This window comes from Idiotropiscis lumnitzeri, chromosome 5 (genome assembly GCF_059441095.1).
Source record: "Idiotropiscis lumnitzeri isolate Australia: NSW breed Sydney's pygmy pipehorse chromosome 5, RoL_Ilum_1.0, whole genome shotgun sequence".
Taxonomy (NCBI): domain Eukaryota; kingdom Metazoa; phylum Chordata; class Actinopteri; order Syngnathiformes; family Syngnathidae; genus Idiotropiscis; species Idiotropiscis lumnitzeri.
In genome coordinates, this window is record NC_142395.1 from 21,950,484 (window position 1) to 21,963,744 (window position 13,261).

The 13,261-nt window shown below is 37.9% G+C and overlaps 3 protein-coding genes across 4 annotated transcripts in view; all 3 read left to right on the forward strand.

The window, feature by feature from the left end:
* The window catches only part of LOC148337283 (heterogeneous nuclear ribonucleoprotein C), a 40,406-nt gene extending 34,173 nt beyond the window's left edge, over positions 1–6,233 (forward strand). The window contains exons 4-7 of the mRNA XM_088295727.1: positions 1,339–1,511; positions 2,501–2,614; positions 4,022–4,170; positions 4,998–6,233. Coding sequence (XP_088151853.1) covers positions 1,339–1,511; positions 2,501–2,614; positions 4,022–4,170; positions 4,998–5,036 — 475 coding nt within the window. The 3' untranslated portion in view covers positions 5,037–6,233. The remainder of the gene's footprint in view (positions 1–1,338; positions 1,512–2,500; positions 2,615–4,021; positions 4,171–4,997) is intronic.
* A 942-nt stretch (positions 6,234–7,175) lies between these two features.
* Positions 7,176–8,921, forward strand: uraha (urate (5-hydroxyiso-) hydrolase a). 2 transcript variants are annotated; one of them, XM_088295731.1, is made up of 4 exons: positions 7,176–7,338; positions 7,516–7,649; positions 8,275–8,410; positions 8,588–8,921. In XM_088295731.1, the coding sequence occupies exons 2-4, from the start codon at positions 7,528–7,530 to the stop codon at positions 8,675–8,677; spliced, it is 348 nt and encodes a 115-aa protein (XP_088151857.1). In that variant the 5' UTR covers positions 7,176–7,338; positions 7,516–7,527; the 3' UTR covers positions 8,678–8,921. The 2 variants fall into 2 exon arrangements, with proteins under 2 accessions (XP_088151857.1, XP_088151856.1); XM_088295730.1 differs by having other exon boundaries at positions 7,217–7,338; positions 7,519–7,649.
* A 673-nt stretch (positions 8,922–9,594) lies between these two features.
* pdcd5 (programmed cell death 5) lies at positions 9,595–13,098 on the forward strand. The gene is made up of 6 exons (XM_088295732.1): positions 9,595–9,816; positions 10,600–10,640; positions 11,063–11,124; positions 11,345–11,436; positions 12,245–12,316; positions 12,388–13,098. Exons 1-6 carry the CDS (start codon positions 9,751–9,753, stop codon positions 12,430–12,432), a joined length of 378 nt encoding a protein of 125 aa, XP_088151858.1. The 5' UTR covers positions 9,595–9,750; the 3' UTR covers positions 12,433–13,098.
* The last annotated feature ends 163 nt before the right edge of the window (positions 13,099–13,261 follow it).

Consider the following 13,261-nt stretch of genomic DNA (forward strand, 5'->3'; position numbering starts at 1 on the left):
AGGGAAAAGTTCAGAGACAAAGATAACTGCTCGAGCTGACAAAGCTGCTTTCCGCGGGGGTCTAATCCATGGGGACAAACATGCGTGCACACACGTTGCTGTAATCCTCTGTCATCTTCTGAGCTTCCATTTTCTAGGAAGACACTTCAGAGCCAGTGTAACAACACATTGTCTGTGTGCCCCTGCAAACTGCTCTGAGGGACTTTAAGTCCCATGAGCCATTTGGTCCCTATGTCTCCCCACATGGACAATACTCAAAGCCTCTAATCTCACACATTTTTGGCAGCCTAATACACTTCATCCTGATGTGACACAGTGAAGCGCGTCTGTGTGTATGGGTGTGTGCGCACACCACTGATGAGCACAGTTTGTCTGAGCTCCCGGCTCAGCTGAGAGGCTTCGGAGGACATCAGAGTGGAAAACCAAAGAAAACACTTCTCGGGAGCTGTGACTGACTGACTGGCTAACAGCTCAATCAGTAAACCTGCATTAAGTGCTCGCTGTCGACAGCTTGCCTCCCGCTTGTTGTTGGCTTGGCTCAAACTGTTTGCAAAAGACGCAAGTAATTCCGTTCTTTTCACATACTATACAGGCAAAAGTCTTGGAAGTTTTGAATCAATCAGACATCTGTGAATTTGAATTCTTCCAAATCTATCAACACATATTGGCCCTCCGGCCGCTATCTTTGTAGGGTTCTTGCCTTATTCATAAAAATTGCTCTGGTCATTTGTTAAATTTCTGTCTTTGTTGTGATTGGATGGCTTTGATCATGTGACTATGCTGAATTCAAATAGTGGTTAAATCAGTTTGAATATAACTTTGCTTTTTTTTTTTTTTTTACTGGCAACTTGAAACACAGTTGTGTTCGTGTAACCGGCAGGAAATTGGCCAGAGAGCGTGTCAGTGGCATCCGTTGCTTGGTGGTGAGCTATTGATTGACCATGGCAGGACCAATTACATTCACTGGCAGACAGAGACATGAAGAGTGAATAGATTAATTCAACAGACGAAAAATAACTAATTAAGACACATATTTAGAAATTGAAACTGGTGCGGGATTTTTTTTTTTTCCTCTCCATTTTATTTGAATTGCATGTCTGACATTTTCAGGACTTGTAAAGCAGATTTCAATAATAATTTTCTGGTTCTTGTTCTATATTCAACTCGTGTTTTTAATCGTATACAATTCATAGCAATGTCATTTCACTTTTTCTTATGCAAATTGTTTTTATTATTGCACAAATAATCTTCAAATGTTAAAATTGACAGCATCTAGGTGTATGTTGTCAGCACTTATAATTTGGGGTTCATTTGGTTTTATGTCCGCTTGCATTGTAGGGTGTATGACTACCAGCGTGTCCCAGCATCCCTGTCTCCTCTGCCTTCAATGGGACCGAGTCTGCCCAAACGATCCCGCTCTTCTTCCTACTCCTCCAAGCACCGACGCAGTCGAGACAGAACCCACCCCAAAAGCTCCAGAGCCCACTCCACTAGTTCTACCACAGCCAAGTGTGAGTAGCATGGATAAACTCCAGATCAGTTCATTGGACAGCATACTGAGGGGAATTTGATGTTTCTCTTATTTCAGACAGATGTGAAAGCATGTGCTTTTGACAGCTTAGGCTTTGCAATTTTTTTGTAAGCATCACTCCATTGCTTATGGCTCGCCCATTGACACTGTAGCGGAGTTGCAAAATTGCTGCCTGGAAAGATATTTTTCAGTCAGTGTCAGGTGTTTTTTTATCAGTACTGGTAGTAGCAGGCCATCTGGTGCGTGGTTTATCAAGAACAGATTCATTTTATTTGTGGACAGGTTCTGTGGTAGAGCGGTCGTCTCCCAACCTGAGGTTGGGGGTATCGCTCACCCGCTATTATGACCAAATCAAAGTGTCCTTGAGGATGATACTGAACCACTGCCAGTTGCTCCTGATGCTGCGTCATCAGTAGATAATTGAAGTAAGAGTGTTGAGCGCTTTGAGTACCGAAGGTAGAAAAGTGCTATACAAGTGACAACCCGTTTACCATTTCGGAAAAAAATGCAGGTCCACATTAATTTACATAATACATTTGAATAATAATAATAAATTAGATATCGTAGCTTTCCAATATAAGAGTTTTTCCTGTAATTTATTCTTTTTATTATTGTGATATTCGTTTATTCATGTGTCTTTATTGAATCAAGAAAATCGTTTGATTTGTACAACCACTTCAAAATTTGTAGAGACATGGATTAAGCCGCTGCATGTTTATTTAAATGCTGCATGATACCTAAATCTGAGCTTTAGAGCCTTCTTGTAAATGTAAACAGTCTGCCAATGCCTCCTAAGCTTGTCATAGCGTCTATAAATAAAGCATACGACACCAAAAGTTTTAGTTTTATCTGCTTTTAAAATATGGTTTAGAACCAGCCGGAACCAATTAACCTGTTATGAAGTGTGTCAGAGGTTCGACAGTTTTTGTAGATGTGGTTCACGTCTCGATCCTTCCTCTGTCCCTGCAGTGGACATGGAGGAGTTGCAGGTGATTAAAAAGGAGCTGACTCTGATAAAGACACAGATCGATGGGCTGCTTGACAGTCTTGACAAGATGGACACACACACGAGCGAGCATAAAGGTGAGGCTGTCATTCGGAAAGACTGCCGTGGAAAAAAGGTGCAGGGGAGGTCAAATGGTACATCATCTATTTTCTCGTCCCCAAACATTTTAAGGCTGACTCCAGCGCAATGCAAGATTTCAGATTTCTGCTCAATTTGTTTCATGAGTCAAACGCCTGATCGAAATCATTCAGGAGCCGTTGCTCCTGAGTGAGTGGGAGACGAGGGTGGTGTTTTTACCTGACAAATCCATTATTTTTCCACCAGTCAGGAATTTTTGAAATGTTGAACAAAGTCGATATCAACTGCAGTGGAGAGATGGGGACTCGTGGCAGTTTAATAACATGCTGAACAAACAGTGTGCTTGGACGCACTGTGACAGATGATGCTTTAGAATACAACAATACAAAATTGGAACAACTTAACGCTGCCGTGTACAACAAGAGCTGTTGCTGCCCTCGTGTGGACATCTGAACACATAATAGCCAGGTCATGACTTCATGAGATGAATTAATATGCTTCTGGAGAAATTGGCTCATGTGTCACATTAAGATAAATAATTAAAAAAAAAAATTAGCCATCTATTATTCGAACCTCTCATCCAAACAAGAGTCGTGGGAGCGTCGGCGCCTATCCCAGCTGTCTTTGGGCTAAAAAAAAAAGAAAAGAAAAAAACCTTCATGATTCTTTAATGATGATTCAGCTCTGAAGATGCAACGCTTGGTTTATCGTCAGACTATTTAATTACATAATGGCTGATACTGTAATATCCATTGTACATGTGTCAACCGAATAGCTCCCGTTTACTGCATATGCTGCCCCCTCAATTAAAGCAAAAATATATCAGATTTGATTTGAAAATAAAATCTTCGAAATGATGTTGATAGTTGACTCTCTTGTAATAACAATAACTGGGTTACTACCATTACCACGAAGGCACTGGATTTTTTTTTTTTTTATTGGTGGTGGACCAGCCAGAACAGATCTCATCATAAATTTCATTAGCCTAATACGATTACCAGGCTAGACATTTTATCAATAGTAATGAAAACACCAACATGCTTGCAAATTTTTTTTTCTTTATGTCTATGTAGATTCTCAGTCATCGAGGTAATTTTAAGCCACAATTATTGAATCAAGGCAACTAAACTCTTCTTTTTTGTTGAATTTGTTGTTTTTATTTTCTTGTTTCATGAAAATGTTCAAAAAGGAATTGGGCCGTTATAATATTAAGGGTAAACTGACTCTTCTTTTTTGATGAAATAGTTGGGTTTTTTTCTTGTTGATGGAACATAAAAATAATACAGTATTCAGCATTCCACATTATAATACACACAAAAAAACCCTCAATACCTCATTCAGACTATTGCTTCCTTTCCAACCATAGTTCGATTTTTTTAAAAATATTTTTCGCTGTTCATTCGCAGGCTCCCCTTTGAGGGAGGATAGTCCAGCTTGCTCTCTGTACGCCAGCAGTCCAGAGCACTCCCTTTCTTCACTCTCCCCACCCAGCTCCCGCCATCGAATCCACAGGGAGACCTCTGTACCGAGAGAGCCCAATGAAAACCACCATATGGTAAATGAAAACTCCTATGTGATGTAATAATTCTAATGTCCTATACTTTTTTGGAATGTGATCACATTGCATATCCTCACAGGAAAAAAAAAAAGGTACAAAACAAATTAGCTCACTCAATCTGATTTAGCAGCTGTACTTTGGGTCCGTATCTAACTATTTTGGCTTATATTGAGGTGCTTATACTGTGTTCCTAATACTTCGATGACTTAAGGCCTGTCACAGGTGGCGTTACGATGTGGATCTAATTCCCACTCAGTGTGAATGTAAATTAGGCGTGGGCAAACTACGGCCTGGGGGCCACATGCGGGCCCGTTAAACATTTTAATCCGGCCCGCCGAACTTGAAAATAATTAAATGAATAAACGTTGTGAATGTTTTATTTTCTAAATACTGTGTTTTTTCAAAGACATATATGTTGTTGTAATGCTTTTGTTCACTTTCATTTAAAACTAAATGCATTTTTTTTCCCTCCGATGAGGTGGGGTTACCGAAACACTCCATCCATCTGCTCCTGGTCCGGCCCCTTTGTCAAATTTTAGAACCCATTGTGGCCCGCCAAACAAAAAGTTTGCCCACCCCTGATGTAAATGGTTGTTTGTGGCTACAATATATGTACCCTGTGATTTAGCGACCACTGCACAAGCTTGAACAGAAAAAAGCAGTAGAGAAAATTGATGAAGAGATTGATGGAAATGTGTCAGGTTTGGTATATTATGATTTAGAGGGAATTAAGAAAATGTTCTGAACGCATCATCTTACAATTACTGTGTAATCTATTTTCATTCTGAACTTGCAGTGTCATAAAGCTTTGTTTTATGTGGCAGATGAACAATCACAGCTCAGACCCCGAAGAGGAAATATGAGACTTGAAGAGAACAAAGTGCAGAAGTCAAGAATGGAGTGGCAAATGTTGTGGAAGAGAGCAAGCAGCAAGCGATCAAGCAAATATTTTTATTCCACTGGGAGTGCACATATCAATCAACACTGTAAATTTGACTTGTTGCTGCAGCTGTAGCTGCATTTTAGTGGAAAAAAAGCAACACCAACGCAAATGAAAATACACTCATACATGCAACGGAGAAGATGTTTTAGGATGGACTGAGAGGGAAGGAGTTAAATCATATTATTTCCAGAGTACCATTTTGAAAGACAGCTGGAGGCAGAATCCTGCATCCGTATGCATTCCTATTGTGTTGTCCCACTGTATTTGCCTGAACACAAAAACTCCAGCAATAATCCAAATAAAGCATTGCAGTGTTAATCCAAATGAGGAATTGGTCTCCCCTGGTAGAACACCCAAATAATCCGGTTCTAATTTCTGTTTATCACAACCGTTTAAGCCTTCTTTGGATGCCGTTGAAAATGTCGGACAAGATCGTACATGGCAATGAGTTGCGAAAAGGACAAGAATGTTTCTGCTGCCTCATGGGTTTTACTTGAGCAAAAAGGGTCCTCAATTTAGACTTCAGTCCATTTAACACAATGAGGAACACTAAATAAGCACATGCTGTTAAGACAAAAACAATGTGCAAACGGCACAAATGGTTCAACTTAGTATTTTCAGAATGCAGTATGAATGTACTGGTAACGTGAAAACTAATTCTCGGTCACTTAACTCACATGCCATCCATTTATGGTATCAGACCTCACAGTGCAAGTAATTTATAGAGATTAGTCAGTCTCATGGCATTTACTCTACAAAGAGGGCAATTCTGTTATCCTGTATGTATTAGTATGCCATTTTGGAGTCATTTTAGTACTTTGAAAGAATTAGGAAAATGCTACGACCACTCTCTTCCACCATGACTTTGGCACAGAGTCGTGTCAAAGTGCTGTGACCCAGGTCAGTGTGTAATATTGTGCATTATTGTAAACTTAAATGTAAGTGTTCAGCTGTCTATTTCACTTTTGCTTTGTTTTGTACAAAAATACCTGTATACAAAAAACAACTGTTATTATAAACGATATGGTGTTACATGTTTTTGTCGCTATTATTGAGATGAGCCAAGTGGAAAATCCTCATTGTCACTAGTAAAGGTATTTTCATATTGACTACAAAGGTCATGGGAGTGTGTTTTTATTTCACTGATGAGTTTAGTACAATGTTGCCTTGAGACACTAGCATCATTTACCATGCGTGTAACGCAAAACACTCGGAATTCAATCATCCTTTCCCATTGAAATGAATGTGAATGCAATTAATCTGTTCCAGCCTACATATCAAAAAATCAAATTGTTGCAATGTGTTTTTTTTTGTTTGATATCTAACACTCTTAGATTATACTTGATATAAACATGCAGCAGTGATATTAAGAATATTACAAATAATCAAACGGCTTTTGTCACACTTTCTTGTTCCATGCACAATATTGATCATGCTGGTATGCACGCCATGGTCATATATTATATATGTATATTTAATCTTCTAATTTTGTAATTCCTTCATAATTTTATTTGAATTAGGGACTTTTTTTTCCAGACTGATACCTATACAGGTGCTCTTCAGTAGTCAAAGATACCAACACCATGTACCGATACCACTAGTACTTTTGAAACATAAAATTTCCCCAACAACAATAACTGATATTTTTTTTAAGTACTGTACATCCCAATATAGCTTTTTTTCTTAAAATTGCACGAAATTAATGACAGTTTTCTACAAACTTGTTTTTCCATTTATTCATCAAATCCACATTGAAAGATTTCACTCAGTTAAAGCATGATTTTTGATTAACGATTGAGCAAAAGTACAGTGCAACCAATATTCATTAAACTTCCCAGACTCATGTCAACCATTGCAGTCCCATCCAGCAGGAATGTGGTTAATAATCACCACTGGTGATGCTGTTAATTTGGTTTTGGTTGTCAAAATCTTTGCTCTTGACCACATACAATATACTTTAAATGCACTACACACTTATACTGTAATACAGTAAACCTAAAATGACATATAGTTCTCATCTTCGCGTGGTTCAGCACCAGAACTGCCCACTTTGACAGATCCCAACAAAGTACAAAGTGCTGCAAGCAAATATGAGGAGGAGCTTAGTTCTTGCACAACCGGTTTGCTGCTGGCGAAAGACAAGCTGGAATTTGTATTCATCAGTTCACATGAGTGCGAAAAGGCTACAGCAACTCCAGAGGCATATCTTGCCTGAAAAGAAGGTAAGCATGTTGTGTGCTTGACAAATGGCTATTCTAACACGCTTTGCAAAGGGATTACTTCCTTTAGAATGCATCCTATGGACCATTAAAAGTCGATCTCTCTCTCTCTCTCTCTCTCTCTCTCTCTCTCTCTCTCGCTCTCTCTCTCTCTCTCTCTCTAACTATGTTTTCGTTTAGTAGATCAGACCAATGGCGAGTCCTCTGACCACACACGTATTGAACACTGCCCACGGTGTTCCCGGGACCAATCTAGCCCTCGGCCTACATCGACTGGACCCCTCAACTGAGACCTGGGTGTTGATTAACGCCGGGTAAAATATCCATCCATCCATTTTCTTGTCCTCACAAAGGATGCAGGTGAGCGGAGCCTCGCCAGCAGACTTTGGGCTAAACAACTGGGACTAGCCACCAGCCAATTACAGCCAGCGTGTGTCATCCTTGCGACATGCATTGGATGTAGAATTTAAATGTTTTCTCTTTTAAGATGCGACTACTAGCAATCCCACATTAAGTCTGTTAATGTCATACAAAGTGGAAATGGGCCCAAAAAATGTTAGGATTTGAAATTAAGGTTTCAAAATATCGTTGAGGTTTTAAATTAGGGTTTCAAACTATGGTTACTGTTTCAAATTAGGGGTTTTAATTTTGCGTTGGGAGTACAAATTATAGTTTTAAAATAGACTTTAGGTTTCAAAGTAAGGTTTTGATTTCAGATTAGGTTTTTAAACAGGGGTTTCAAACTATGGTTAAAGCTTTAAATAATGGTTTAAATTAGAATTAGAGTCAGGGTTTCAAACTCGGGTTGCACAGAAGGTGGGGCCAAGAGGGTGAGCATCTATAGCACTTATGTAAGTGTTTCTTTTTATATGTATGTAGTTTAAATCAAAATATCCAAGAATAAAATTCTACATTATTTTGGAACTTTTCTCTAAACAGGCACACAAATGCTGATGGCCGTTTTCCTGGACTCATCACAAAACAAGATTTTTTGTGTGGCGTATACAAATTGCGATTTGAAACTGCTCAGTACTGGGAAAGTATGGGGGAGACCTCCTTCTACCCATATGCCGAGGTGAGAATTGAATAACGAATCTTTCAATGTTCTGACGCTCACTAGAGAGGCCTAAACATGTTCATTTCTTGTAGTTTTTCCACATTTCTGCTGCAGTTAATTCATATTCAAAGTTACTGACTATCATACAAAATGTATCCGTTTAAAACATTTAATGAACTTTACGTTTTGTTTCAGATTGTCTTCACTGTAAGCGACCCAGACCTAAAGTACCACATACCTCTGCTCCTGAGTCGGTTCTCGTATAGTACGTATAGAGGGAGCTAGAGGCCAAGTGTGTTGCGACCTCATCCTGACTGACATGTCTCTTATGGCCATTCCACGAAAACCACAAATGTGCCAAAACTTACTTGTATTCTTTTGAAAAATAGGGTATTACAACTAGTATTAGTCTTTTTAATTAATTAATTAAGAAGTGGCACATTACATTCAGTTGTCCTAATTTAAACCCACTTCATGTAAGTTTCAGATTGTGACTCAGGTTATTAAACATGCTACATGTTGTCTGTTATCTGCCTCCCTTTGTAAAAATTGAGACCCCAAAAATTATGTGGGAAAAAATCTGCATGTGTGTGCTGTCTACTCTTGGGTGTGATATCTTAAAGGTGACCAATACAACATATCACACACACACCAGCAATATCGCTCCTGACAGTTATGAGTCTCCTCCGTCAAACTTGATCTTTGTTGTAGTACGTAGTAGAAGGCAAAGGTGATGCCACAGGCCATCCAAAACTGCTGAAAAAATACAAAGAAGAAATATTATTTGTAGTCAAAACAGTAGCATCAGGAGTAATAGTAGTCTGTACTAACTAAGTGTAAGTGCGACCACCAACAAGTAATTGAAGAAGGCAGCCAACTGGCGGATCGTTCTAAATTTGTTGTAATAGAATTGTTCTTAATGATGTGGAAACTCTTTCAAGCATCACTCATGATGGGATGTTGATGCAGTTTTGGACTTGTGTCAAACTGTCTTGACATTACATCCAAGAAAGCTGTGGTGTGCTGCTTGACTGTTCCTGAAAAAGAGAAGAAGAAACCCTGGTTATACATCTAGGTTTAAAATCATATATATATATATATATATATATATAGTTACAATTCATAATTAGCAATTATAGTATTGTCTTTATTTATTAGTAATTTTTTTTAGACATAATCGTTCCATTTTTCATTGCGCGTGTAGCTCTGCGTTCGATAGCTTTAGCCTGTAGTTGATCGGTGCTCGGCGTTGATTACACTCCCTGAGTTAGCCAGGGCTTGGCCTGCGATGCAATTGTAGCGTTCATATTATTTACCATATCTTACAATTTTCAGTCCTGTCCACGCTTTAGAAAACCATGGCAGACGACGAGTTACAGGCGATTAGACAGCAGCGAATGGCAGAACTCCAAGCAAAGCACGGGGTAAGGACAAAGGATTGTTTTGGAAGCGCGTCGTTAGCTCCCTAAAAAGGAGATGCTGAGCACACAATGCTGCTTGAATAGTTTGACTGACACTGTCATCGAGATTTTAGAAAATCAGCTTTCACGTCGCTGATATGTGTTTGTGTAAAGTGAAACTCACGTTAAGTGTACGTGAAGTTTAATATTCGAAGTTTATGATATGGTCGTAGAGTACTTACTGAGTCTTTAGCAAGTTGCGAGCTAGCTAGCTTACTGTCACACTCTTCATTCTGAGACTGTATCATGAACTGCGAACAACATTGTGGACTTGATCAATAAATGCCTTTTCAAAACAACATAGAAGACCAAACATTGACTGTAATTATGTAGTATGGAAATAGAATGATCGTAACCCGACAGAAGAGCTCCATTGGTTCTTCATGCTATTTATGTTGCATAAACGTGTAATAGTAAACAAACTATCATGAAATAAATGTTTTGTTTTTTTATTTCACAATGAATGGTCAGTGCATGCATACCCATACATTATATGGACCCTAAATAATCACCAAATCGCAACAAAATGTGTCATTATCCTTAAAATTTTGAGCAACACTGAAGTCTGTGAACAAAGCCTGTAAATTATTCTTTAGTCTCATGTCAGTTTTTAGCGCTTAACTCAAAGAACATTAGAACTTGACTCAAAGTACAAAAGTAAATTGTAAATTTAACCAAATAGAGTGCTGATTGTATGTTTGCTATCTAAGAGGTATGTTAAATTAACTTTGTGCTATGTTGCTTCAGGATTCTTCAAAGAATCAGCAAGGAGAGGAGGCCAAACGAAGGTGAAATGATATTGATTACCTTCCAGTACATATAATAATCAATCCAAATTATGAAGGAGTAACGGGCCACACCGAAGAAGAAAAAAATTGAGTGTGGTTGTCAAGATATCAACACAAATTTAAACATAACAGTGAGACTGGCTTTTGCTCTCTTTGCTCTACAACAGCCATGTTTTCATTGACTAATATCACATATTTGTTAAAAAACACTTCTGGTTAGAAGTTAGATGATTGAATAAAACTGACTAAAATGTTGAGTTTGTGAATATTCGCATTCATTCTGCTCTAATTAGAAGCAAAATCTCTTCTAAGACAAATTCAGCAGTCCAGTTATATTCGAATGGTAACATTCTTTTAACTTTGAAATTTCAAAATGATATTGTTGCTTGTGTGGTAAAACAAATGTACTGATTTATTCACAGAGAGTCAGAGATGAGGAACTCCATATTGTCCCAAGTTCTAGATCAGTCTGCTCGTGCCAGGTGTAAGTATTTTCCATAAACTAAAAAAATTATAATAATTTCAGATTACATGTCGGGGCAACAATATAGAGAGGCTGTGCTTTATGTTTCTTCCAATGTTCCCATGCATTCATATAATAAAGGAATATATTAAATGAATTGCATCATGACTAACGATACATCGGGCTGTTTGTGTTTCCTGTTAAAGGCTGTTTTTAAAAAAAATAAAAATTCTCCCTACAGTGAGCAGTCTTGCTTTGGTGAAGCCGGAGAAGGTCCGTTCTGTTGAGGATTATCTCATTCAAATGGCACAGTATGGATCATTGGCAGGAAAGGTACTTAAATGAGATAATGTTTGAAATGTATTTATTGTAATTGTTTCGTCGCTGTCGGGTGGAAAAGTACGTCCAAATTTGGTCAATTTCACTTTTTTTTTTTTTTTTTAATAATCAAGTCATTCAGTTCCATTGTGCAAAGCTCGGCAATATGGAAAACATCTTATTTCACTATGTGGGCCATTTTATTTCAACAATATCCCACAATATAGACATTTTCCGTTATTCTATCAAATAAAATTTACAACACACTGACTCCCTGCCTGTTCTCACTTTATATTTAAGTGACATTAAACAGACCTGTATGAACCTGTGGCAGCATAGCAAGTGAAATCTTTTGAACATCAAATCAAGCTGCCTTTGACATTGTCATAAGAAAAGTAAATAGAGGACAAATGACAATAGACACAATAGGAGAGAAGGGGCACGAGTTTCACAATATCTATTGTTATATTGCCAAGCTCTCCCCTTGTGGGTCTGTTAGTTTGACAAATTATTGAACAATCTAAAGCGTTGAAATAGCTTGCAATTTTAATGATATAATGTTTAATAATTAAAAACAACTTTTTTTCATCATTATATCTTGAGAAGTAATGCTTTTAGAGATGCAAGGTTTCATCCTGATAGCGATAGTGTTTTTTCCTCAGTCCATGTGTTCTTTTTGTATTTTTTTCCTTAACAAAGTTATTACTGCACAGACCAGAATATATTATTTTCTTTGGCTGATCTTTCCATAGAATTCATCAACTTGGTTAAGGACGCTATAACCAGTGTGTTGTGAATAAATGTATTTTTCCTCTTTTGCCAGATATCAGATTCAGGCTTGGTTGAGATCCTAGAAAAAGTCAGCAAACAAACAGAGAAAAAAACAACAGTCACGGTATGTTCCACTGATCCAAATTATTGTCAGCAACTAGGTCCAAATTTATCTGAACACTTTTTTCCCCTCAGTTCAATAGGCAGAGAGTGATGGATTCGGATGAAGAAGATTATTAACGCACAACTGGAGCTGTTGAATGAACCAGGAAATGAAGGCAGTGTGTTTCACGGGGACTCTTTGACCAGTGTGTTCCTGCTAGCACACTGACATGCCACGCTTTTTACTGTGTCTCTCTGGAAATGACACAGCAGAAGGGTGGAACAGTGAGATAGAATTGACAAAATGGTTTAAGGGATATTGGATAGAAGGCACACAGTGTCAAATGTAATGTTTGCTTGCGGTTTCATTTCACATTTGCATTACTCCTTTTGAATTCTAGATAAGACATTACTCTTTCAGTCTCCAGCTCAGTTTTCATGAGTTTCTTTTCCACGTTCAGAAGCTGGGGAAAAAAAACTGAAGATTATGCGTTTACTTATATTACAACTCATTATTTTCCTGTCAGGGCCAGCAACATTGGTTTTCTTTTTGCAAACATGTTTCTTAAATGTTTACAATACAATAAAAACAAAACAAAAAAAAAAGGCCTTAAATTCAAACACATTTCTAGCCGTTCATTTTCAGCATTGTGTAAATCAGCCTATCCCAGATCATTTAGAGTAAGAGGCAGGGTACATACTGTATGCATCTCCATAAATGGGTAATACATGTCAGCCTTGGTTGTATTTATAACCGCAACATCGAGTTTTGCACTTGCATTTTCATAAACATCAGTGAACAAATATACTCTTTGGCCTTGTTTCATTTTTTTAAACAGGGTTTTATTGGCATCTCAATATCTGAAACAAAGGGATTGTAGTCATCCAGTACAGTTGTTAAATATTTTCAAATCTCTGGAGTTGAATGCTGAAAAATGAGTATAAAATTCAGTAATTGTAGTAAAGT

What these genes read in the sequence shown, in the direction of transcription:
- pdcd5 (XM_088295732.1), top strand. Translation starts at nt 9,751, where the DNA reads ATGGCAGACGACGAGTTACAGGCGATTAGACAGCAGCGAATGGCAGAA. An exon ending in TCAGTCTGCTCGTGCCAGGT is followed by an intron (nt 11,125 to 11,344) that starts GTAAGTATTTTC and finishes TTCTCCCTACAG; the next exon opens with TGAGCAGTCTTGCTTTGGTG. An exon ending in AGAAAAAAACAACAGTCACG is followed by an intron (nt 12,317 to 12,387) that starts GTATGTTCCACT and finishes TTTTCCCCTCAG; the next exon opens with TTCAATAGGCAGAGAGTGAT.
- uraha (XM_088295730.1), top strand. Translation starts at nt 7,285, where the DNA reads ATGAGTGCGAAAAGGCTACAGCAACTCCAGAGGCATATCTTGCCTGAA. An exon ending in ATATCTTGCCTGAAAAGAAG is followed by an intron (nt 7,339 to 7,518) that starts GTAAGCATGTTG and finishes TTCGTTTAGTAG; the next exon opens with ATCAGACCAATGGCGAGTCC. An exon ending in CCTTCTACCCATATGCCGAG is followed by an intron (nt 8,411 to 8,587) that starts GTGAGAATTGAA and finishes GTTTTGTTTCAG; the next exon opens with ATTGTCTTCACTGTAAGCGA.